This window comes from Loxodonta africana, chromosome 4 (assembly GCF_030014295.1).
Source record: "Loxodonta africana isolate mLoxAfr1 chromosome 4, mLoxAfr1.hap2, whole genome shotgun sequence".
Taxonomy (NCBI): Eukaryota; Metazoa; Chordata; class Mammalia; order Proboscidea; family Elephantidae; genus Loxodonta; species Loxodonta africana.
In genome coordinates this window covers 175222742-175248577 of record NC_087345.1, presented here as the reverse complement: position 1 = coordinate 175248577, position 25836 = coordinate 175222742, and the positions used below count along the sequence as shown (strand labels likewise).

Genomic DNA, 25836 nt, shown 5'->3' with positions numbered 1-25836 from the left:
TTCTTTCTTTCCTCCTAAACTTTTCTTTTTCAGACATAAAAACCACAGAGTCGCCCCTCTTGGAAGTAGATAGGTCCATAGAAATCAATAGCTTTTTGCTTTACAGAGCAAAAAAAATCCTCAGAGAGGTGAAATGACTTACCAGTGACCACAAAACCAGTCACTTTTGGAGAAAGGTAACTATTTATGCAAAGCAATTTCTATTCTGAATGATGTAGGTAAAACTCTGTGAAGTGGTGAGTCTCAAACTTTGCATAGCTCATTCTACCTTGTTAGGGCAAAGGCCTCAAGGACCGGTTGTCCAAATCAACAACTGCCAAACCTCACAGTCACTCACCAGAGAAATAGGGAACTTTTCCTTTGAAGCCCTTATCGCAGTTACATTGATATCGTTATTCATGTGATTATTTTTTTAATGTCTCTCCCTGTTCAATAGGTAGACTCCAAAAGGAGGAAACAGTGTATCTTACTCACCAATGTATGCTCAGTTCCTATCACTGTGACTGGCCTATGTTAAGTTCTTTATGAATGTTTCTTGAATAAGGGAATGAATGCCTAAGGTGTGTGTCAGAAAATCTAAGAATTGTAAAGATACAGGCTCTTAATAGGAAGGATTGTATCTAAATTGTAGTATTTTTAAGTATTTAATTTCAATACCTATCAGAAAAAGGAGTCCCTGGGTGGTGCAAATGGTTAAGTTCTCAACTATGAGCCGAAAGGTTGTTCATTCAAACCCACCCAGAAGCACCTTGGAAGACAGGCCTGGCAATCTGCTTCCAAAGGGTCACAGCCTTGATAACCCTATGGAGCAGTTCTACACTGCACCCATGGGGTCACCATGACTTAGAATCAACTCAATGGCAACTAACAACAATAACATCAGAAACAGAATATCCTTTATATAAAAAAAAAAGTGATACTCCCTCTTTATGAAATATGGAGAATCCCTCCCCTTGAACCTGAAAAAGATTATATAACTGTGGATATTTTTAAAAATAACATTCTTTGAAGAAAGCTTTTAACCGTATTACTTCTTACAAAGTTGTTTGGGTTTGGAATTCTAAATGCATCTCTTTGTCTGCAAGTAATCTCTAAAACAAAGTGAAAATCTTAAGTACTTAGGAATTAGAAGAACTGCTGACTGCTGCCACCTTGTGGCAAGTTTTGTTATACTTTGCATTACCTTTTATAATCATACTTGGCTAGTTTTTTTTCCTCTAAATATATAGCAAAGTAATGAGCATATTAATAGCTGGCACAAGAGTTCCTCTTAGGGGAGGAATTGTCTAAGCATTAGAATAACCATTAATAAGCCATGTAGCATGAGGAAGATGAGGATCTAGGGACATACTGCACACACACACACACCTGGACAACAAAAAATTCATGACTTTTCTTGAACCCATCAGAGTGCTGAGGCAGTGGGGCAACCAAGTGTCCTAAAATCCTGGGAGAGACAGGCAACTTCAGGAAGAAATGAGATACAAGCACAAGCATACGTAGGGTGATGCAACTATTTAAATTAGTTGGCAAGTATATACCCATAGGAGGGTGAAGCCTCTGGGGACAGAAACATATGGAGAGTCCATACCCTCTTACAGGATTTTTCTCCCTGAACCTGCCAGGCACTCCCAGAAAAAGACTGCAAGATTCCTGAGAAAGTCACCCTCATGGTACAGAACTAGGGAAGAGAACAAGAGCTGCTATAGGAGGAGCATGGCCCTGTGCTGGGACCCTTCCCCTATCTCCCGTCAGAGCAAAGACTTAATCTGTTGGGAGAAGGGTCACACACTGTCACCATAGGGCACTTATGAAAAACCCTTGTAGGTGGGGGGAAAGAAATTCACTGAAAAAAGGTCAGGAGCAAAAAGAAGATCACACCCCTGGGACACAGAAATGGAGACTGCCAAAGACTGAGGCTTAATCAGAACTACTGAGAATCTCCACCCCTTCTCAACAGCAGGCCAATGAGCATCATATAACAAGTGGTTCAGTGAAAAGAAGACCTAAAGCTGAAAATAAAGCAAACAGCCAGAAAAAGAAAACCCTCTGACAAATAAGCTCCCACCCTAAACCCAAGGTATCACTAGAGGAATCTGAAACAACAACAAACTTTAACCCAGGCCAAGTCCTAATTAGATTAATTCAAACCCCCACATGAAAGGTCTAAGAGAAAGAAAGGGATGGCCATTTCCAGGCCATAAAAACAACTTTTTACCTCAGTCTCTACTGTTCTACATAAGATGTCAGCTTTCAACAAAAAATTAAGAAGCATACAAAGAAACATAAAAAGGCCATACTCTTTTTTCCCAAGAGACAAAGCAACCATTAGAGCTAGACACAGATATGGCACAGATGTTGGAAAATTTGACAAGAAATTAAAAAAAAAAAAATGTGATTGATATGTTAAAGTCATTAATGAAAAATGTGAACAATATGCAAGATAAGATGGGTAATTTCAGCTGAGAGATGAGAACTACAAAAAAAAAAAAAAGAATTAAATGGGAATGCTAAAAATGAAAAACAGAAACAGATAAAGGATGCCTTTAATAGGCTCATCAGTAGACTGAACTGAACACAGCTGAGGAAAGAATCAGCGAACCTGAAGACAGGTCCATTGAAATTACCCAGGTGGAAACAGAAAAAGAAAAAAAAAAAAATTAAAAGTAGGAAAGAATATCCAAGACCTGTGGAAACAATATCAAATAGTCTAACATATGCATTATTGAAAGTCTGGAAGGAAGATAGAAAGAATAGGCAAGAGGAAATATGTAAAGAAATGATGGCTGAGAAAATTCCAAAAATAACAATAGACACCAAACCACAGATTCAAGCAGCTCAGAGAACACAATATAGGATAAATACCAAACCCCCCCAAAAAAGAAAAAAATAGAAAATAAAAAGAAGAGAAAATCCCACATATTATACCCACATCATCCTCAAACTAATGATACCAAATGACAAAGAGAAAAATTTTAAAGGTAGCCAGATTAAAAAAAAAAAAACTATGTCTATAAGAACAAAGATAAGAAATAAAGACTTCAGAAACTATACAAGCTAGATGACAATGGAGTGTCATCTTTAAAGTGCTAAAGAAAAATCTCCCAACTCAGAATCCCAGTAAAAGTATCTTTTATCAGTGGCTACCAGAGAAAGGCAGGAATGGGAAAGGGAGAGTTCTTGCTTAAGAAGCACCGAGTTTCTGTTAAGGTTGGTGAAAATATTTGGAAACTGATCATGGTGATGATTCCACAACTTGGTGAACATGACTGAACTGTACATGTAAAAAGTGTTGAAATGGCAAATGTTTTGTGATGTATATTTTTACCACAAAACATATACATAATAGATGTAGAAAAATTATCTTTTAAAAGTAAAGGCAGTTAATAAAGACTTCCTTAGACAAACAAAACCTATGGGAATTTATTCCCGGCAGATTTGTTGTTGTTTGGTGTTGAGTTGGTTCCAACTCATAGCAACCCTATTTACAACATAATGAAACACTGCCTGGTCCTGCACCATCCTCACAATCATCGTTAAGCTTGAGCCCATTGTTGCAACCACTGTGTCAATCATCTCGTTGAGGATTTTTCTCTTTTTCGTTGACCCTCTACTTTACCAAGCATGATGTCCTTCTCCAGGGACTGATCCTTTCTGATAACATGTCCAAAGTATGTGAGACGAACTCTCACTATCCTTGCTCTAAGGACCATTCTGGCTGTACCTCTTTCAAGACAGATTTGTTTGTTCTTTTGGCAGTCTGTAGTATATTCAATATCCTTCCCCAACACCATAATTCAAAGGCATCAATTCTTTCATTGCCCAGCTTTCACATGCATATGAGGCAACTGAAAACATCAGGCACACCTTAGTCCTTAAAGTGACTGCTTTGCTTTTTAACACTCTGTCTTTTGCAGCAAATTTGCCCAATGCAATGTGTTTGATTTCTTGACTGCTGCTTCCATGGGTGTTGATTATGGATCCAAGTAAAATGAAATCCTTGACAACTTCAGTCTTTTCTCTGTTAATCGTGATGTTGGTTATTGGCCCAGTTGTGCGGGCTTTTGTTTTCTTTATGCTGAGGTATAATCCATACTGAAGGCTGTGGTCATTGATCTTCATCGGTAAGTACTTCAAGTCCTCTTCACTTTCAGCAAGAAAGGTTGTGTCATCTCCATGTTGCAGGTTGTTAATGAGTTTTCCTGCATTGCAGTTACTAAATGGATGGAAGAAAGAAGATACTAATGGGGGGGGGGTGCTCTTTTTTTCTTTCTTTTTTTTTTTTTAAAAGAGTTAGTTCTTCTGGTGAGGGCAACATAGGCTTGTTTCTAAAACACGGGCCCAGAATAGGAGAGGACTGAAGACAGGCAGGCTTGCTCAATTGCCTAGGTGTCACGGCACTTTTCAATCCAGGTCCAGTAATCTTCTAATTAGTAGAAATTACTTCTGCATTAGTGGAATCCTTTTTGGTAGTGTTTTGTCCCCTTCTGCTTCTTGCTGAGTATTTTAGTTGGAATTTGGAGGCACTAATAATTGATAAGCCAAAGGCCATTTTGATCTACAGGTCCCCTGAAGTTAAATTTTCAAGGTAGGCTTTGAATATATTGAGGACACTGAGCCTTGGTGGCATGGTAGTTAAGCGCACGACTGCTAACCGAAAGGTCAGTGGTTCAATCCACCAGCTGCTTCGTGGGAGAAAGTTGTGGCAGTCTGCTTCTGTAAAGATTTACAGCCTTGGAAACTCTATGAGGTAGTTCTACCCTGTCCTGTGAGTCAGAATCAGCCCAGCAGCAGTGTGTTTTGAGCATTTACACATAACTGAGCGCAATAGAGGACCCCAAGTTTAAATAATGTTGGAGCCATATTTATACTCACATCCTGACTCCAGTTTAGGTCAAATGAAAGTTCACAATTAAGGATATCCGGAGAAGAGGGTAGTAGAGGAGGACAGAGCTATTGAGGGGACCGGCCTCTGGCTTCCAGAAACAAAAATCTCTATATTCCATTATATTAAGGAATCTTGGTGGTGCAGTGGTTAAGCACTTGACTGCTAACTGAAAGGTCAGTGGTTTGAACTGATCAGCTGCAATACACGAGAAAGATGTAGCTCTGCTTTTGTAAAGATTACCAAACCAAACCCATAGCTGTTGAGTCTATTTCAACCCATAGCAACCCTATAGAACAGAATAGGCTGTGAATCTTTACAGAATCAGACTGCTGCACCTTTCTCCTGTGACTGTAAAAGTTACAGACTTGGAAACTCTATGGGGCAGTTCTACTCTGTCCTACAGTGTTGCTATGAGTTGGAATTGACTTGATAAATAGTCTTGTTATACACACACTGAGTATATCTCATTATATTAATATATTACTCCGATATTATTCTGTCTGAATTATTAAGAAAAGCTACACTATCACCTCATTCAATTGCCATTCCTTCATTTATTCACTATTTACTAAGAGCCTACCATGTGCCAGGCACAGCACTAAGCACCCAGAAGACAATGGTAAGCAAAAGCAGGCAAGAATTCTGTCCTAATAGAGCTTTCAGTCTAGTGAGGGAGCTAGATAGCAATAAAATAATTACGCAAATAAACTATACACACGAAGAAAGTAATTTGTTTTATTTATACATATGTTATAAATGTTCTTGAAAGAAAAGCGGTTTCTAAATAACAGAGATGAGACCAAAAAAATTAAAATTGTTGCCTGCACTTGTAAGAAAATGCTAAACTATTATTTACAGGGAGCACAACCTTTATTTTGTCTAAGTGCAAAGGATGAAATGCAACAAAACGAATGGAGCTGGAGCCCCTGGAGACTCCCTGAGTGGGACTTCTAAGCAGAAACTTCACTGAATTTAAGTCCATCATGTTGTGAGTTAAATGGAAAATCCACAAAGGTAAAGCTTATAGGAATATAGAAGTGGTCTTTTGTGCTGTTTAGTCTCTCTTTCTGTGTCTGTTTTTATCAATCTATGAAATACTGATTTTTTGTTTAAACTAGAGGCTGTATAATGACCCAATCTGTTTTCTGTTTTGTTTATTTTCTGAAGATGGCCTAGATGTCACCAACTTTCAGAAAGCAAGCATTCGTAATTAGACCTATAATATGTGGGGTTGCGGGAGGTGAAGGAGAGCTTATTCCTAAGGCGAGGTGGCAGGATACAAACCTTGTGGGGCTGAGTCTTCCTGGTGGATGAGAGATGTGGGATAAATCGTTTGGCTTTTTGGATTTTGCTTTGTCTGTGACATTCATACTTCTTTATGGCTAACAAAAGAACTGATCAATAGGACTTCAAAAACCGTGAAAAGAAAGCATTCTGACGACATTATAAAACTGGATGCTTATGTAGGTTAATAAATGATGTAGAAAGACACACTGTCAAAGAGGTGGCATCTGGTTGATGAAAACAACAGAGAAGTGGGTCAGGAACAATATGCGTGACTTCAAAAGACTATAGCCCAAAACAACCAAGTGCTTTAAGCACTGTGCCACCAGGGCTCTTACACACAGCTTATGGGTCACGAAATAAATGGAATTTGTTTTTTGAACATTTTATTGTAAGTAAAATTTACAGAGCAAATTAGTTTCCCATTCAACAATTAATACAGTTTGTTTTGTGATATTGGTTGCAATCCCTGAATATGTCAGCACCCACCTCCTTCCTCCCTTGGCTCCCTGTGTCCATTTGTCCAGCTTTCTTGCCCTACAGTCCTTCCGAACTTTTGCCCTTTAGGTCCAGTATAGCTGATTGTTCTGAGGCGTACATTCCTCACTGGTGTTATTGTTCATTTTATAGGCCTGTCTATTGTATGGCTATAATATGATCTCTGGGATTTCAGTTCCAAGTTTGAAGGATGTCTAAGGGCCATAGTCCTGGGGGTTCCACCAGTCTCTATCAGACCAGGAAGTCTGGTCTTATTTATGAGTTTGGATTTTGTTCTACATTTCTCTCCTTCTGTCCATGACCTTCTATTGTGGCCCTGGTCAGAGTGGTCGGTAGTGGAGACCATGTTCAGGTTGTCCATTAGTCCTCTGAACTAATTGTTACCTTGAGTCTTTGGTTTTCTTCACTCTTCTTTGCTCCAGCCAGGAAGAGATCAATTATCGTATCTTAGAAGGCCACTCACCAGCTCTTAAGATCCCAGTTACTACTCACCAAGGTAGGATGTAGAACATTATCTATATGGGTTCATACACCAATTGACCTCGATGTCCCCCAAGACTATGGTCTGTAGTCCTCAAACTCAGTATCTTAGCCCCAGAAAATAAATGGAAATTTTAACAGACGAAAAAAGAGGGGTAATCTCAAAGGCAGAGGTTTAGGATCACGGAAACTTTCCAAGTGGTACACAGCATGAAGAGTTTTAAGGAAATTAATTTCCAGTTCCTTAACTACAATGTGTAGGCTTCACTAAAATTGATCTGAGAATGACTCTCCTCTCACTTTTACAGAAGAATGACTTGCCTCTCGCTCATTCCGATCTCCCTAGAGTACATTCATCCAGTGCAAAATCCACCTGAGTAACAAATTCAAAACATAGGGGTTAGTACTGAGAAGCATGAAGACTTCAAAAACTGTATAATGGATCCATCTGCAAGTCAATGGTCTCCAATCTTTGCATTCATCAAAACTGAAGGTGGACTTTATTGAGTCATCAGGTGATGTACCATTAAAAATAATTATTGGTGATAAATCCCTGTGATTTTGGGTATCATGACTCAGGTATTTGAGGAATTCAGTGGTGCTACTAAAACGAAAAGGAGCCCTGGTGGCACAGTGGTTAAGTGCTTGGCTGGTAACTGAAAGATCAGTGGCTCGAACACACCAGCTACTCTGAGGAAGAAAGATGTGGCAGTCTGCTTCCATAAAAAATTACAGCCTTGGAAACCCTATAGGGCAACTCTACTCTGTCCTATAGGGTTGCTCTGAGTCGGAATCAACTCGACAGCAATGAGTATTGTGATAAAACACCTTGATTCCCTTGTACTTGTTTATGGAGCAATTTCAAAGACCTAACTCCAAGCAAATTACCTCCCAGGTGATAAATGGATCAAATGAAAGTAAGATGAGTAAAAAAAAAAACCCACTACTATCAAGTCAATTCCGACTCTTAGCGACCCTATGGGACGGAGGAGAACTGCCCGCTAGAGTTTCCAAGGAGCACCTGGCAGATTTGAACTGACGACCTCTTGGTTAGCAGCCGTGGCACTTAACCACTACGCTACCAGGGTTTCCGTAAGATGAGTAAGACTGTGGAAACACTGTTGATAATATTTCAGAATTTATGGCTACCAAAACACAGAAAAGGTACCAAAAAAGAGGGACAAATATTATGTCTAATTTTAAATAAAATGGAATCTGAAAGCTAAAAACCAAATAATGTCAATCTTCAAATATTCTAGATCTAATTATTAAGCAGGTTGCAAATGAGGAAAAACTACCCAATGATTCAACACGGATTCACTAAGAACAAGTGAGCTCGTCCCTCTTTTTTGATGTAATTATAGATGATGCGTTCTATGAAGCTGCAGAAGGATAGGAATCAAATTTCAGTCCCTTGTTTAACAAATATTTGTTAAGTATCTACTTAAGTACCAGGCACTGTAGTAGGTGCTTGGAATTCAGTAATGAGCAAGAGAGATAAAATCTGTTCCAAAGAAAAAAAAAAAGAAGTATCTGTTCTTATGAAACTTAAGAGAAGGGATGGATGAGATGGAGGACAGGATTAAGATTCAGAAATTATCTAAGAGATTAGAAACAAACCAACTGTTGGAATATTTTACTGTTGTCAGTAGGGATCTTGGCAAACCAGTGTGTATGTATGTCTGTGCACATACACGTGTACATGCTTGTACGTGCCTAGAAAAACTCTGGACAGACATGTATGATGCCGAGCCTCTGGAGGGTGGAATCAGAAGACAGCGTAAAGCGGTGTTAACTTTCACTTCATATACTATTCTGTTTAAATCGTTTTTATAACATTCAGGTAGGGGTTTTTTGATAGTTTTAAAATGGTAATACTGAAAAATAAAGGGAAAAAATGTTGAGTGCCTCTAAGGTACCTAGAAAAAAAGTAACATGAGAAGATAATATTTAATCTGGGTAAGATTCAGGGGAAGGAGGATTGCATGGTGGCCCGTTAAACATCTGAGGTCAGCGCTCATGTCGGGGCTGGAATGGGCCAACTTTGTGTTGCACTGCTTCCCCTGGCAGAACTCAATTAAATCCAGTAGAAGAAAAACCCTTCCCCCTGTGGCATGAATAGCACGAGTTGCCTCCCAGAGCAGTTAATACCTCGTCACTGGGTAAACGCTGTCAGGGGGAAATGTCAGAAGCATTCAGCGGGCATCAGATGAGATGTAAAACTAGACGGTCTTGCAGACGCCTTGCAGTTATGATTCTCCAGTTCTAAGGTGGAACTTTATAGGAGCTGAATAAATGGAAGCTACTTTGTGACCCAAGAAGAAGGTTTAATCGTGCTTGTCTTTTATTCTGCATAGATTCCTATGTTTATAAAAAGCTAACTGTGCTATATATAACATTCTAGGAAAGGGGAGAGGATAGAGGGAAAGGAAGCAGAGTGTTAATAAATGCCATCCTGTACTTCAGGAGGGGACCTTTTTCATGATCTCACCTCAAGAATTTATCTTTATATCCCTATTACAATTGAGTTGCTAAATTCAAAGAGAATATATTTACTTGCGCTATTTCTGTATAAGGAACCCTGGTGGTGCACTGGTTAAGAGCTACAGCTGCTAACCAAAAGGTCGGCAGTTCAAATCAACCAGCTGCTCCTTGAAAACCCTATGGGGCAGTTCTATTCTGTCCTATAGAGTTGCTATGAGTCAGAATAGACTCGATGGCAATAGGTTTTTTTGGTTTTATTTCTGTATAAAGACTATCTTTAATACCAAGGCATAATGTGAAATGCGTGTCACTTGACTAAATGGATGACATTCAAATAATGCCAAAGGAAGGTGCCAAAGGAAATTTTCAGGGAAACACAGAGGTCATTTCAACTGAGTAATTCCTTTTAATTTAGACTTGTGCTTATATTATATATTTTTATGTAAGACTAAGAAAATAGTTTATTAAAATACATCTTTGTGGTGGACTGCTTAAAATCTAATAATAAATCTGGCAATAATACCTTAAATATTTGAAAAATATTTAATAAAAATAACTAGAAATAGTCTCATAAAACAGTATATTGGACATGACTCTGTATTTCCTTTGAAGTTTAGCATATACCAAAACATTCATTTGTTTCTGTTAAAAAATACTGATTTATTTAGTGGGCATACTGAAGGAAACATTCTTGTAAAATAAATTATGTACAGAATATATATATTCTATATACATAAATATACATGCACACAGATGTAAAAGTATACACCTTGTAATTGTATCTTTTAAATTTGGGTCATTACATGAAAGTCCTCTCTATAACGCCCAGTTATCTTTCATGATAAAGCAGTTTTTCCTCTTTCTACAGGGCCTCCTGTAAAAGCAAACGTAGCCGCTTCTGCTCATCTTCCACTGGTGATGACCACTTCCTGTTCAAGTACTGAATGTCAATGTTCCCAGAGCTTCTGGCTAGTACTAGGGCAAGGAAGCTGCTGTTGGTCTTTTCCGGTTCACCCATCACAGTCATCACTACCAGCCTAAAAACAAGAGAATTCAGGTAAGTGGACACACACAGAACTTTGCATCATTTTTGAGTCTTCCAAACTATCCATCTTCCAAGTGAGGCGTGAAACAGAAGAGAAATTCTGCAGTGATTTAATAGTCAAAAATGAAAAGCTAGACCAGAAGTAAGTGTATAAAAAGCTATAGAAAAGTGTTTTGAATACATGTTTCTGCACTTTAGAAGTTTGCTTACAGGCTGGTTTGTGATGGTTGTGGTATGGATGAGTTGCTTTAAGATGGCCATGACGGGATCTGATGTCATTTTCCTGAAGACAGTAGGATAATAATCATTTCCTCTTTCTCTCACCTTTCAGCTCAAGAGTAAATAATCTTTCAACGTGGATTTTCAAGATGGTCACCTTTCTTTGAGAATGTCCAGGAGAGCTCAACAATTCGGGCAGGCTCCTCTCCTGTACCCCACAGCCTTGAAAATCTTGGTCCCCAGCCATTCATCTTCTGTCCTGCCCATTCCTCCCCAGGTGATCTCTTCCACATCCATGTCTTCAAGTAAACGTCAAAACACTCAAATCTGTCTCCAGTCTAGGCTTAGTTCTACACCTATATATTTAACTTCCTGTTGTACTTCTCCACTTGGGTACATTACAGGCACATCAGGACTTACTCTTCACCTGTAAATGTTCTCCAGTATCTCCCTCCTGGTGAATGGCAACTCCATCCATTCATGGAAATGCCCATGTGAGAAACCTAGGAGTCATCCTGGATACCTACTTGTATCTTACTCCTACACTCCATCAATTACTGGCTTAGTCAATTGTACTTCTTAATAACTCTCCCTCCACACTACTATTCCCTTAGCTCACTCAGGTCCTCATCATTTCTCTCTGATTACTACAGCAGTTTCCTGATCAGTCTCTCTGTCTCTAATCTTATCCCCTTCATACTGCTGACAGAGGCTTTTAAAAACACACATCCAATTTTTACCTTACCCCTACCTAAATTCCTTAGATGCTTCCTATTATCAATAGGAAAATGTCTTGTCTTTTTCATATGGCATATAAAGCTCTACATGCCGCGGACTCAACATCTAAATCCTAATTCTTACACTTCTATCCCAACCATTCCACAGTGTTTGCAGCTCCTGGACTGGCCACCATGCCTGCGGCATGCTGTTCCCTCCTCTAAGAACACTCCTTTCACCCTTTTCACCTGATTAACTTTTATTTATTCTTTAAAACACAGCTCAGTGTCATCATCCCCAGAAGCCTTCCATGATCCCTTGCCTATTCTAATTTGGGTCAGAAACCCCTCATCAGTATTTCCATAGCTTCCTGGGAATATCTCCATCATAGCACTTTTCACATGATTTTAATAATAATTATTAATAGTACTAATTAATTAATAATCACCACCAGGAGGAAAGAAATGACTAACTCCAATGCCTACCTCAATGCCTACCACTTTCCTTTCCCTGTCTTAACCTAAAATGATTAAAGAAAGCTGGTTGGTGTCTGTCAGGCATTGAGCAGGCACTTACTGATTTTTGGTGGGATCAGTGACTGAGAGTAGGGCAGAAGTAGTGAGTACCCTCAAGGGGCACGGCAGTGAAAGACACAATAGTCACAGGGGGTGGGGAATCACCTGTGCCTGCAAGCACCTGCTTGCTATGTTAATTTTAAGAGCTATTAATGTTCCACAATTGTAAAGTCTGCTCCTACAACCCAAATATCTACAACAAACTCCTAGACTTAAATGTAAAGAAAAACAGAAAATAATGAAATTTAAAGCTGTGCTAAAATAAACAATTTTTTTTTTCAAATAATAAGATACTTCAGCACTTCCTGTGCCATATCACTTCTTTAAGTTATGAAAGTCCACCTTGAGAGGGACCTGGGAGAGCATGGACCTGGGCAGAAGCAACAGGATGCCTCAATGGGCCACCAAGGCAATTACCAGGCAGCGCAGAATCAAAGGGACTACAGAATCATCTGGCACACAACCAGCCAGGTGCAGGCCAGGCCAACAATGCACGTGGGAAACTGATCTATCCTGAGAGCTTAGAGGAATTTAGCTGAACAAGTTCCCAATGAAGCAGTTCATTTAAACAGATATTTACCCTATACCTACCCATGGGCCACCTGCTATGGAGAAGTTATAACAGCATTATGCAGGGAGAGAGGAGAAGTGTGAGAAGCTCTCATTAGACAACTAAAGGAGCAAACCACAAAATATGAAAAGTAGTCAGAATTTTCACTAGTTACTTAATATTTTACTGCTGTTCATTTACTGGTATAAAAAATAAGCAAAGTTTAATTGCTACAAACTTGGAAAAATCAGTAATGGATGACAAACATTAATGGTGCTCCTGGCAATAGGTCTGTGCAGCTAAGCCTGGTGAGCAAGATGAATATAGTTCACGGATAAAGCATGTCTAGAATAAAAACAACATTTAAAACAGATGCATAAACACTGGTTAGTGTACTATCACCGGTAAATTTTTAAACATGATCTTCAGATTTGTAAGCTGGACAGAATACAAGTGAAGAGGGCAGAAAACAAAAACAAAATTCTCAGTTCAATATTCTGTTCATATTGAAACACTCATTACAGATGACTTTTTCTTTTCGTGAATTAGGTGAATGTTTACATAGCAAATTAGTTTCTCATTAAACAGTTAATGCACAAATTGTTTTGTAATACTGGCTGCCAATCCCGCGATGTGTCAACACTCTCCCCTTCTTCACCCTAGATTCCCTGTTACCATTTGTACAGTTTTCCTGTTCCTTCCTGACTTCCCGTCTTTGCTTTTGGGCTGGTGTGCCCATTAGTCTCCTATACATGAATAACTATGAAGCGCATTCCTCATGTGTGTTATTGTTGGCCCTATAGGCCTGTCTTATCTTTGATTGTAAGACTGAGCCTCAGGAGTGACTTCAGTACTGAGTTAAAAGGGAGTCCCGTGGCCACATTCTTGGGGTTTCTGCAGTCTCTCTCAGACCAGCAAGACTGGTCTGGGCACGTGTGTGTGATTTTGAATTTTATTCTACATTTTTCTCCAGCTCTTTCCAGGACCTCTATTGTGATCCCTGCCACAGCAGTCGGGGGAAGTTACCAGGCACCATCTAGTTGTCCTGGGCTCAGACTGGTGCAGGTTGTGGTAGTTGTGGTCCATTAGTCCTTTGGACTAATCTTGTGTCTTGGCATACTTCATTCTCCTTTGCTTCAGCCGGATGGGACAAGTATATGTATCTAAGATGGCCGCTTACAGGCTTTTAAGACCCCAGTAGCTACTCACCACAGTCAGATGTAGAACGCTTTCTTTATAAATCATGTTATGCCAATTCAGCTAAGTGTCCCCTGAGACCATGGCCCCCAGCTCTCAGCCGAGTAGCTTGGTCTATTGGGACGTATGTGTCTGTGAAGCTCCTATAACTTTGCCCTGGTCAAGTTGTGCTGACTTCCCCAGTATTGTGTACTGTCTTACCCTTCACCCAAGTTACCACTTGTCTACAATTCAGTGTTTTTCTTTTCCACCACTCCCCTTCCTCCTAATCATCAAAGATTGTTTCTTTCTGTGTGGAAACATTTTCCTGTGTTTTTACAATAGTGGTCTCATACAGTATTGGTCCTTTTGTGATTGACTTATTTCACTCAGCATAATGCCCTTCAGATTCATCCCAGTTGTGAGATGTTTTACAGATTCATTGTTCTTTATCATTGTGTAATATTCCACTGTGTGTATGTACCATAGTTTATCCATTCATCTGTTGTCGGACACTGAGGTTGTTTCCACCTTTTGGCCATTGTGAATAATACTGCAATGAATGTAGGTGCACGTATGTTTATTCTGTGACAGCTCTTATTTCTCTAGGATATATTCCTAAGAGTGGGATTGCTGGATCGTATGGTATTTCTATTTCTAGCTTTTTAAGGAAGTACCATATTGTTTTCCAAAATGGCTGTACCATTTTGCATTCCCACCAGCGATGCATAAAACTTCAAAGCTTCCTGCAACCTCTCCAACATTTGTTATTTTCTTTTTTTTCATTCGTGTCAGTAATGTGGGAGTGAGATGATATCACATTGTAGTTTTGATTTGCATTTCTCTAATGGCTAATGATTGCAAGCATTTCCGCATGTGTCTTAGCCACCTGGAGGTCTTCTTTGGTGAAGTGTCTGTTCATGTCCTTTGGCCATTTTTAGCTGGATTGTCTTTTTGTTGTAGAGGTGTTAGATTTTCCTATAGATTTTAGAGATACATAATAGCCAAAAATTTCTTCCCAGTGTGTAGGTTCTCTTTTCACTCTTGAAATCTTTTGATGAGCAAAACTGTTTAATTTTTAGGAGATCCCATTTATCTATCCTATCTTCTGGTGTTTGTGTATTGTTAGTTATGGTTTGTATGCTGTTTATTTATGCTGTATATTAGGGATGCTAGTGTTGACCTTATTTTTCCTTCCATGATCTTTATAGTTTTTGGTTTTATATTTAGGTCTTTGACCCCTTTTCAGTTAGTTTTTGTGTATGGTGTGAGGTATGGGTCCTGTTTCTGAGGTCACGTAGTGTGAGGCCTCCTACTTTGTTCTTTTTTTTACGGATGGACATTCCAGTGCCATTTGTTAAAAAGACTGTCTTTTCCCCCATTAATGGCCTTTGACAAAGATCAGGTGACCACACATGGATGGATTTACATCTGGGTTCTCGATTCTGTTCAATTGGTCAACGTGTCTGTCATTGTACCAGTACCAGGCTGTTTTGACTACTGTGTAGTAGGTTCTGAGGTCAGGTAGTGTGAGGCCTCCTATTTTGTTCTTTTTCTTCAATAATGCTTTACTTATCTGGGATCTCTTTCCTTTCCATATAAACTTAATGATTAGTTTTTCCATCTCGTTGTAGAATGCTATTGGTATTTCGGTGGGGATTGCATTGCATTTGCAGATAGCTTTGAGTAGAATTGACATTTTCACAACGTTGAGTCTACCTATACATAAGAATGGTATGTTTTTCCATTTATGTAGGTCTCGTTTGGTTTCTTACAGTAGTGACTTGAGGTTTTCTTTGTATTACATGCCTGGCTAGATTTATTCCAAAGTATTTCACTTTTTTAGGAGCTATTATAAATGGTATCATTTTTCTGATTCCCTTTTCAATATTAGTGTATAGGAATCCAACTAATTTTTGTGTGTTTAGCTTTTATCCTGCTACTCTGCTAAATCCATTAGTTCCAGTAGTTTTCTTGTGGAGTCTTCAGGGTTCTCTATGTATAGTATCATATCATCTGCAATAGGGATAGTTTTACTTCTTCCTTACCAGTTTGGATGCCCTTTATTTCTTTTTCTTCCCTTATTGCTCTAGCTAGGAATTTCAAGCACAATGTTAAGTAGGAGTGGTGATAAAGGGCATCCTTGTTCCTGTTCTGAAGAGGAATGTTTCATTCTCTCTCCACTGAGAACAATGTTGGCTGTTTGTTTTGTATAGATATTCTTTATTACATTGAAGAATTTCCCTTCTATCCCTATCTTATTGAGAGTTTTTATCAGGAATAGGTGTTGGACTTTAAGGAATGCCTCTTCTGTGTTGACTGAGATGACCATGTGATTCTTTTGTCTTATTTTTGTGGTGGATTATGTGGATTGATTTTCTAATGTTGAACCATCCTTGCATACCTGGTATAAATCCCATATGGCTGGAGTGTATTCTTGTTTTTTATATGATGGTGAGTCCTATTGGCTAGAATTTTGTTGCGAATTTTTGCATCTATATTCATGAGAGATATTGGTCTCTAATTTTCTTTGTTGGTGGTGTCTTGGCCTAGTTTTGGTATCAGGGTTATGCTGGCTTCATAGAATGAGTTTAGAAGTACCCATTCCTTTCCTATGTTCTGAAATAGTTTGAGTAGTACTGATGCAAGTTCCTCTCTAAATGCTTGGTAGAATTCTCCAGTGAAGCTATCTGGGCCAGGACTTTTTTACCGTTGAAAGCTTTTTTTTTTTTTTTTTAATTACCTTTTCAATCTCTTGTTATGGGTCTGTTCAGATTTTCTGCCTTAGTTTGTGTTATTTTAGGAAAGTAGTGTGTTTCTAGAAATTTGTCCATTTCTTCTATATTTTCAAATTTTTTTGGAGTATAATAGTTTTTCATAGTATTCTGTTATGATCCTTTTCATTTTACTTGAGTCTGTTGTTATGTATCCCATTTCATTTCTTATTTGGGTTATTTGCTTCCTCCTCTGTTTTCTTTTGTCAATTTGACCAATAGTTTGTCAGTTTTGTTGATCCTTTCAAAGAACTAACTTTTGGTTTTGTTTACTCTTTCTATTGTTTTTCTATACTCTATTTCTTTTATTTCTGCTCTGATCTTTATTATTTCCTTTCTTCTGTTGACTGTGGGCTTCTTTTGCTGTTCTCTTTTTGTTCAAGTTGTAGGGCTAACATTTTGATTTTGTCCCTTTCTTTTTTGATGTGTGCGCCTATTGCTATAAATTAACCTCTGAGCACTGCATTAGTTGTTTTGGTATGATGTGTTTTCATTCTCATTTGATTCTAGACATTTTTTAAAATCCATCTTTGATTTCTTCTATTATCCAGTGGTTTTTAAGCAATGGTTTATTCAGTTTCCATGTATTTGATTTTTTTCCCTTGCTCTTCCTGTTATTAATTTCTACTGTTATGGTGTTGTGATCAAAGATGACGCTTTGTATTATCTCAATGTTTTGGATTTTATTGAGCGTTGCTTTGTGGCCTAAAATGTGGTCTATTTTGTAGAATGTTCCATGTGCACTGGAAAAGAACACATACTTTGCCGCTGTTGGGTGGAGTGTTCTATGTATGTCTATTAGGTCGAGATGGTTGACTGTGGCCTTAAGATCTTCTGTATCTTTGCTGAGTTTCTTTCTAGATGTTCTCTCCTTTACCAACAGTGGTGTGTTGAAGTCTCCTACTATTACTGTGGCACTGTCTATTTCTCTTTTCAGTGCTGTTAGAGTGTTTTATGTATTTTGGAACCATGTCACTGGGTGCATAGATATTTATTATGGTTATGTCTTCATGGTGGACTGTCCCTGTAATCATTGTATAATGTCCTTCCTTGTCTTTTATGATGGATTTTGCCTTAAAGTCTATTTTATCTGAGATTAGTATTGCCGCTCCTGCTCTTTTTTGTTGCTATTTTGCTTGATATATTTTTTCCATCCTTTCATTTTTAATATATTTAAGTCTTTTTGTCTAAGATGTGTCTCTTGTAGACAACATATTCATGAGTTGTGTTTTCTTTTTAATCCATTCTGTCACTCTCTGTTTCTTTATGCGTGTATTTAGGCCATTTACATTCAGTGTGATTATTGATAGGTGTGAGTTTATTGCTGTCATTTTGTAGTGTTTTTTTTTTTGCGGTGCTGTTTTCTTGTTCCTCTTACTCTCCTGTGCTAAGTTCCTTTTGTTTGTGATATTTCTTTTGTTTTAGTAGATTGTGTTTACTGAGACTTTGTTTTTCTTCTTTATTGTGATGAGTATGTTTGTTAACTTTCTTTGTGGCTACCTTGAAATTCAGCCTTATCTTTCTAAGGCTGAAACAGTCTTTCATTACTTGATATTGGCTTGACTTCCTCTCCACTTGAAAGTTCTATATCTACACTGAGTAGTCCCCCTTTTATTTTTCTGACGTTGTTGTCATTTACAGATTGACGTCTCCAGTGCGCTGTTTTGAATCTTTCAGTTTTGTTTTATCCTTGAGTGTTCATTACCTATGTCGGTATTTGGCTGATACTGACCTGTGTCCTAGATTTCCGGCTGTTGTCTGATGTTGGTTCTCTAACTGAAGGACTCCCTTTAATAATTATTGTAAGTTTAGTTTTGTTTTTACAAATTTCCTTAATGTCTGTTTATCTGGAAATGTCCTAATTTAGCTATCATATTTGAGAGAGTTTTGTAGAATGCATTATTCTTGATTGGCAATTTTTTTTTCTCTCAAGGTTTTATATATATCCTCCCATTGCCTTCTTGCCTGCATGGTTTCTGTCGAGTAATCAGAGCTTAGTCTTATTGCTTCCCCTTTGTATATGACTTTGTTTTTCTCAAGCAGCTTTTAGAGTTCTTTCTTTACCTCTGGTTTTGGTGAGTCTGACTGTGATATGTTTGGGTGATCTTCTTTTGAGGTTTATCCTATGTTAGATTTATTGAGTTTCTTGGATGGTCAGCTTTTCATCTTTCATGGTATTAGGGAAGTCTTCTATCAGTAAATCTTCAATGATTCTCTCTGTTTTCTACTTTCTCCCTCATTCTGGAACTCCATTCACATGCAAATTTTTTCTCTTATGTATCCCACATAGTTCTTAGGTTTTTTCATTCTTCTCTCTGATTCTTCCTCAAAGTGGCATTCATGGGGTTTGTCTTCAATTTCGCTGATTCTGTCTTCCATTGTGTCAAATTTGTTCCTAAAACCTTCTATTACATTGTCTATTTCTAAAATTTTGTTGTTTATCTTTTGGATTTCTAATTGCTATTTTTGTATGATTTCTAATTGTTTAGTTATTTTCACGTTTTGTTCTTGTATTATTTTCTTGAATTCTTCTATTGCTTTGTCTGTTTTCCTTGATTCTGGCTATGTTTTAGTTGGTTTTGTCTGTGTTTTCCACAATTTTCACTGTGTTTTCCTAGATCTCTTTCCTAATTTCTTGGAGAGCTTTGAGTATTAGGCTTTTGAATTCCCTATCAGGTAGTGCCAGTACCTTTTCTTCTGCTGGAAGGTGAACTGGTGTTTTATTGTGATAACTTACCGGAGCCATCTTGTCCTGTTTTTTTAAATATGTTTTATATTATCTGCTGTCTCTGAGACATTCAGGTATTGTTTTCTTTATTTATCAATTTAGGTTTGTTTCGTCATGGTTTTTTTTTTTGTTGTTGTTATGTCTGGGCAGGTAGGCCAGGCATGCTTTATTGCTTGCTCATCTGTGGGCATCATAGTTCTCAGCACCTTGTTCTGGTGTGCAGGGCGATTGCTCAGCTATGGTGCAGCAGGGCAGGTCCATCAGGAAGGGAAGGAGAAGAGATGAGTCACATATCTGCAGTGTGAACTGGGCCAGGGGCTGGAGCGGGGCTGCTGCATCTGCGGGGGGGGGGTCCCAAGTTGGCAGAGAAGGGCCTGGGGCCTAGGCCAAGTCCTCTTGGGGCTGAAGCTGGAGGTGGAAGGGGTCTAGAGCCAGTGGGAAGGGGCCTGTGTTCCACAGGGGCCACAGCAGGAGGGGTCTAGAGCTGGTGGGAAGGGGTTTGGGGTCTGGGTTGAATCCCCTGGGGGTCTCAGCAGGCGATGGATAGGGTCCAGAGCTGGCAGGAAGGGGTCTGGGTTCCAGGCCTGGTCCCCTACAGGTGTGGCAGGCTGTGGAAGGGGTCCAAGCCAACAGAAAGAGGCCTGGAGTCTGGGTTAGGACACCTCGTTGCCACAGCAGGTGGCAGGAGGGGTCCAGAGCCTGTGGGAAGCGGTCTGGGGTCCGGACTAGGTCTCCTCCGGGCTGCACGTGGCAGGGCAGAGGAAAGGGGTAGGAACAGGTGTGAAGGCAGGGGTAGATGGAGGAGAGCAATAAGATGGGTTGGTACTCTGGCTCCCAGCAGCTAGGTTGCCAGGATGGGGCGATTATAGCCACTGTTCACAAGAGGGGTGGGGGTTGTTGGAGTATGCTTCTGAAGTTACTGGGTTGGGAGTTTGGGCTTCTCCTTGAGTTGCAGCCAGCAAACGTGGTCTTACTTAGTCCTAGGTGTGTGTGCGCCATACCTCTTCCTGGGAATTCCATGGAAGTGTCTTTCTGCGTGCAGGGTTGTTGGCTATATTCCAAGATGGCAATACTGAGTCAGTGCCATTTGGTCAGGGACCTCCACTCCATATCGGGTCTATTCCTTTCCCATTTTCTATCAGTTTTTTCTTCTCCTCAGTGACTTCTAATCTAATAATTTATCCCTTCATTTAAGAGTCAAGGTTCTAGGACTGACATCTGCATCTGTTTTACTTGGTTTTTCAGGTCTTTGTTACAGCGGGATGGCTTGGTGCATCTGACTAGTCTGCCATCTTGGCCCCATCCCTTAAAACAACTATTATTTTGGCCACAAAGGATTCTAGAGATACCATAGCCCATTCATTCCCCAAGGAGACTGCTATCTCACCTGCTTTGAGACCACATGGGAACAGGTTTTTAGTTGTCATCACGAATTTTACCTGAATTCAAAAAGTGGTAAATTCTTCTTTGCATCTAACCCAAACAAACGTCTTCCTTTCAAATTTTATTATTTTCTTCATGTTGTTTTCTTTACACTTAGAGAAAAATAATTCAGCATTTCCTATATAGCATCACTTCTTTTTAAGTTATTCACTGTTACTAAAGACTGAAACAGGATGTGTCTAAGGATAAATATAATGTTATCAGATCATTTCTGAATGCTTTTTCTTATCGCAGAGATGTAGGAGCAGGACAAGCTCTTCCTCCTGCTCTGATGGCCTCAGCACAGCTGCCCCTCCCCACCCCCCTTCCTGGAAGGTGCTGGGATATAAACACTCCTCTTGGGCAGAAGAACAATCAGGTTCCTGGTCAGAGCCTGGGATTGTAGTTCCCAATACACGTTTCCTTTATGGAAAATGATAACAGTAAGACTGAAGTTAAACTAAAACTACTTAAGAGTACCCAACTATTCTGAAATATGAACCAATAAGTCTGATAAAAATGTAAGACTGGGCATGTCATTCCCTGTTTAAAACCCTCCAATAACTCCCCATCTGACTCAGTGTAAAAACTCGTTTCTCCGATGGCCTAGTAGGCCCTCTACCACCTGGCTTCATGTCTTACTCTTCCTCATCCTCACTCTGCTCCAGCCACATTGGCCCCCTTACTGTTCCTTGCACACACACCAAGCACACGTCCACTTCTCTGCCTAGAATGCAGATTCCTGGTACTCCCCAGATACCCATATAGCTTGGTCCCTCTTCTCCATCAAGTCTTTGTCCAAATGTCACCTTCTCATCAAGACCCTCCTTGGCTGCCCTATTTGAAATGCCAACTACAGTGCTTCTCACACTCCTTAAGCCCCACACCTCCCTATTTCATTTTCCTCCATGACACATATTTTATGACTTCCTTATTTATTTCCCATCTTACCTCAGACATATACTGAACTTATGATGTTGGCAAATGATCATAACTAAGATGCTAAAAAACAGTTTCTTCCTGCATTTATTTAATGATAATGATGGGGAAGATACTACAGTATAAATTTGTTAATGTAATAGGCTATTTTAGGCTAAGTATAAAATAAGCACATTTAAAAAATGTTAATTTTAAATCAATGTTAATTTTTACTTAAATTTTGCTAGTAAATTGTTTGAATATGATTCCAAGAGCACCCATTTTCTGCTTTATCTATATTAGAAATAAAACAGTCCTGGGCAACATGAATGAATACGATTACTCAAAAGGACAACTCCCCACTCACCTGGTCCAGCCAGCAATTGTCTCAATTTCTAAGCACTCTTTGGAATAATTTCTATTACTATACGGAGAGATAGTAGGCATCTTACCCTATTCCTATAAAGATGCCCAATTTCCTTTCTAACTGGTTGAGAACACTGGGTATCTTGCAAAGGAACAACTATATTCTCATTTTCCTAACTGAAACCATGGGAGATATTGGTGCAGCTAAGGAAAAACTGATTGCCAGGAGTACTTGACTGAAATCCGTTCAACAGAAAAATAAAACCCAGTGACTCCTTTGTGAGGTCTCCAGATGGAAACAAGAAGCTGATGGAATCCTCTTAAAAAAGGTTGCAAACTCTAAACGGTCCCTGGTGAAGTAAGAGAATCGCATATGCTCAGCTCTGCAATAACTTTACATAGTTCAGACTCAGGGTCACAGTTCTGCCCCTCCTTCCTGGCTCCAGTGCTATTTAAAGCCTACAGTTGCTTCTGGGAATTGTCAGAGTGCTGCAGCAGCAAACTCAGGAAAACAATCAAGTTGTGGCTTCCAGATCTCTCAGAAACCACCAAAACCTGCTTCCCTCTCTACAGCAGACTCCAAAAAGAAAAAGAACCTTGAGGTTCTTACGCTGTAGGGCGCCATTTTGTATCTTATTTTTCCTCCATACCACATTCACTTCTAATACTGCCTCCCAAAGAAAGGACTGGACTTCCCTTAAAAACCAAAAACCAAACTCATTGCCACTGAATGGATCTGACTTATAGTGACCCTACAGAACAGAGTAGAACTGCCCCATAGTCCTTCCAAGGAACAGCTGGTGGATTTGAATTGCCCACCTTTTGGTCAGCAACTGCACCACCAGGGCAGTTCCCCTAGTGAACACATTTCCAAGGACTTATTCTGACAATGTACCTAGAACAGAGCCAGATCTCCTCCTCTTCCTTTTTTAGTGTTATTTACTGCTGGTCCCAGCCTGACCCTTAGGAAAACTTCATCTTGTCTATAGAGGCCATTGATGTGCTAAACCTTCAGGTGACTTGTCAAATTAAAGATGGCCTTGTAAATAATCTTAAGAGTATTAGTCAGAATAAAGCTTTTAAACTTGCTTATTGATCAGGGTTCAGGAATGAATAATTTTCTTCCCTGTAGTACAAAGCCAGATGAGAGAAAGCAATGGACATAATTTCTACAAAAATTTAAAGCGAAGTTTAAAAGTTTTTAATTAAATGAAGAAATCCTAGAGATAAGAACTGTACATTATAAAAAATGACAAAGCAGTGTAAAGGAAAAGGATCTCTACAGAGTTTATATAGTACAATAGTAATTATATATTATACACTAACATGGAAGTTAACAGTTTATCTGTGCACCCACTGAATGATTACATCTACCTGTGAATCTTCTAAAGCTCATTATTTGATTTATTTTTAACTCTGATTCCTCCCCTCCCAGGTAAACTTAACTCAAATGCCTTTATCCAATTTGAAATTCTGATATTTATCTATTATTCAAACGATTTGGGAGACAGTCCATCATAATATACCATATAAACAGACTCTTGACAAAAAAAAAAGGGGGGGGGTAGCTGTTGGCTGGAAACAAAATGAAAGCAGTCAATCGAGCTCCACTTCAATTTAATATGGTCTAACAATTTTATGCATAAATTAAATAAGGACCATCAACGATGTTTCTGCAAAACATTACCTGTAATGGCTCATTACTAACTTCATCAGACTTACTTGTCTGGAGAGACAGGCTGTTTGGCTACAGGAGCCAAATCACTTTCCAGTAGGTCCCAGATGTAAATATTGGATGTGTCATCCTGGACCAAAAACACAGCAGGTCTTGTTAATGACCACTGTAAGCCAGTAATAGCTTGGCCATTGGTGCTGTTATTCCACTGCATAAGAGGATACTCAGAAGTCAGCTGATGTAATCTAATGCTGCCATCTGAACAGCCAGCCTGTGCCACAGGGGAGAGAGAGAGAGAGAGAAATTGTTGTTCATTTCTCTTTATCTTCCTTTTTTATTTTTAATTTATCATAGCAGCCAGGGAGATTTTTTTGTAGCAATAACCTTTGTTTAGTTTGAATAGCAAAAGCATTTGGTTTTCCAAATATAACATTTAATCTGTCCTCACAAATTAGACAAATTTAAGATTCTGCTACACTTTGTGCCCCCATGTCCCCCAAATGGTTGATAATCAATCAATTCAGCTAATATACGTAGGCATTTATTTTTAACAAAGTTGATTATCACTGATTCAAGCACAGGCTGTTAAGATTCATTCCATGGAAGTAAATAAACTATCTTTTAAAAAATGTCATACATTTATATTAATATATTATACATTCCCCTTAGACTGAAATTTCTATAAACCAAAATTTGTTTGGTTACTAAAGGCAAAAATTTAAGCTCAGATAGGGGGCAGTGAGTTTATGTTAATGAGAAAGGAACAACTCAGAAAAGGAGGGTAAGAATGGTTGCACAGCTCAAAGAACATAATAACACTGAATTGTACATGCAAAAATTGTTGGATTGGGGTATGCTCTCCTACATATATTCTCAACAACAAAAATAAATTATAAAAAAATTCAGCTGAGAAAGAAAAGCTTAATTCCTTTCTATTTAATACATGTAATCTTTCACATACTCAAAAAAAATACATAAAATCAGTAAGAATGAAATAAAATTAAAAAATGACACACAAACACAAACAATTTTTTTTTTTTAACTACATTGCAAATGAATAATATAACCACACATAGGAGGAGGGAGAGAACCAATCCAGGAATTTTTTATCACAGTATTTGAACTGTATTCCTTCAGACTAAAATAAAAAAACCCTAAATATTGGACTCTGCTTAGTAGGTTTCTTTTCACAGAGGTATGGGTTAGCAATTTTAAAAGTTTCTATGTATCCTAGAATTTAGGAAATATATTGTGAATAATGGGATCCAGGTTTCCTATTGTCTGAGAAGGGAGTTACAAATATAGAAAAGGGGACAGACAGAATGAACTCTGTCATCTTAGACTGGAATTAGAGACATGAGTGTGAACTCATGGTTTTCAATATATAGATATAGATTTAAAAAAAAAGATACAGAGGTAGGAGTGTGTATCCATGTCCAAGCTCTGTCCACTAAGAGGGCCTAGAAGAAATGATACCCCAGTAAAAAAGAGCTCATCTTACTGCCAGATCTTGGTTTCTAAATACTTTTTTCCACTAACCAGAGCTTCTTGGATAAATGGCTGTTTCCAAGGCTGGTGATGAGAAATTACAAGATGAGCCTAGAGCATCCTACTGTAGCAGAAAGCAAAGAAGGACTCGCCAAATGATGTCAAAAGGACACAAGAGCCAGCTTGAAGGGATTTGCACTGGCCAAAGTGGGACAATTTGAGCAGCAAAATAAACGGTGGTAAATGATTATAACTGACCAAATAAAGTGAAAAGCCATGTGTCCATATTGATATGACAAATAAGTATACATATATACACACAGGTACATATGTGCAATATTATATACATTGGAGAGAAGGAAAAGTTCTTCCTCATAGTAAAAAGCTAAATAATAAATGTAGAATTAATGATGGAATTAGGCAACTACCATTTGGCAATGATCATAACAGAGTCAGGCAATAATCATCAATGGATGCTAAAACTAGTGACTAAATGTTTTAGTAAACCACCACTGGTAGTTCAGTGGTAGGATTATCCCTTTCCACGTG

General features: G+C 38.7%; 1 protein-coding gene across 1 annotated transcript in view; it reads right to left on the bottom strand.

Moving 5' to 3' along the window:
- Positions 1 to 6314: 6314 nt before the first annotated feature.
- The window catches only part of DYNC2I1 (dynein 2 intermediate chain 1), a 189366-nt gene continuing 169844 nt past the window's right edge, over positions 6315 to 25836 (bottom strand). The window contains exons 24-25 of the mRNA XM_003410524.4: positions 23847 to 24070; positions 6315 to 10671 (exon numbers count right to left, since the gene is read on the bottom strand). Of these exons, the coding sequence (XP_003410572.2) occupies positions 10497 to 10671; positions 23847 to 24070 (399 nt within the window). The 3' untranslated portion in view covers positions 6315 to 10496. The remainder of the gene's footprint in view (positions 10672 to 23846; positions 24071 to 25836) is intronic.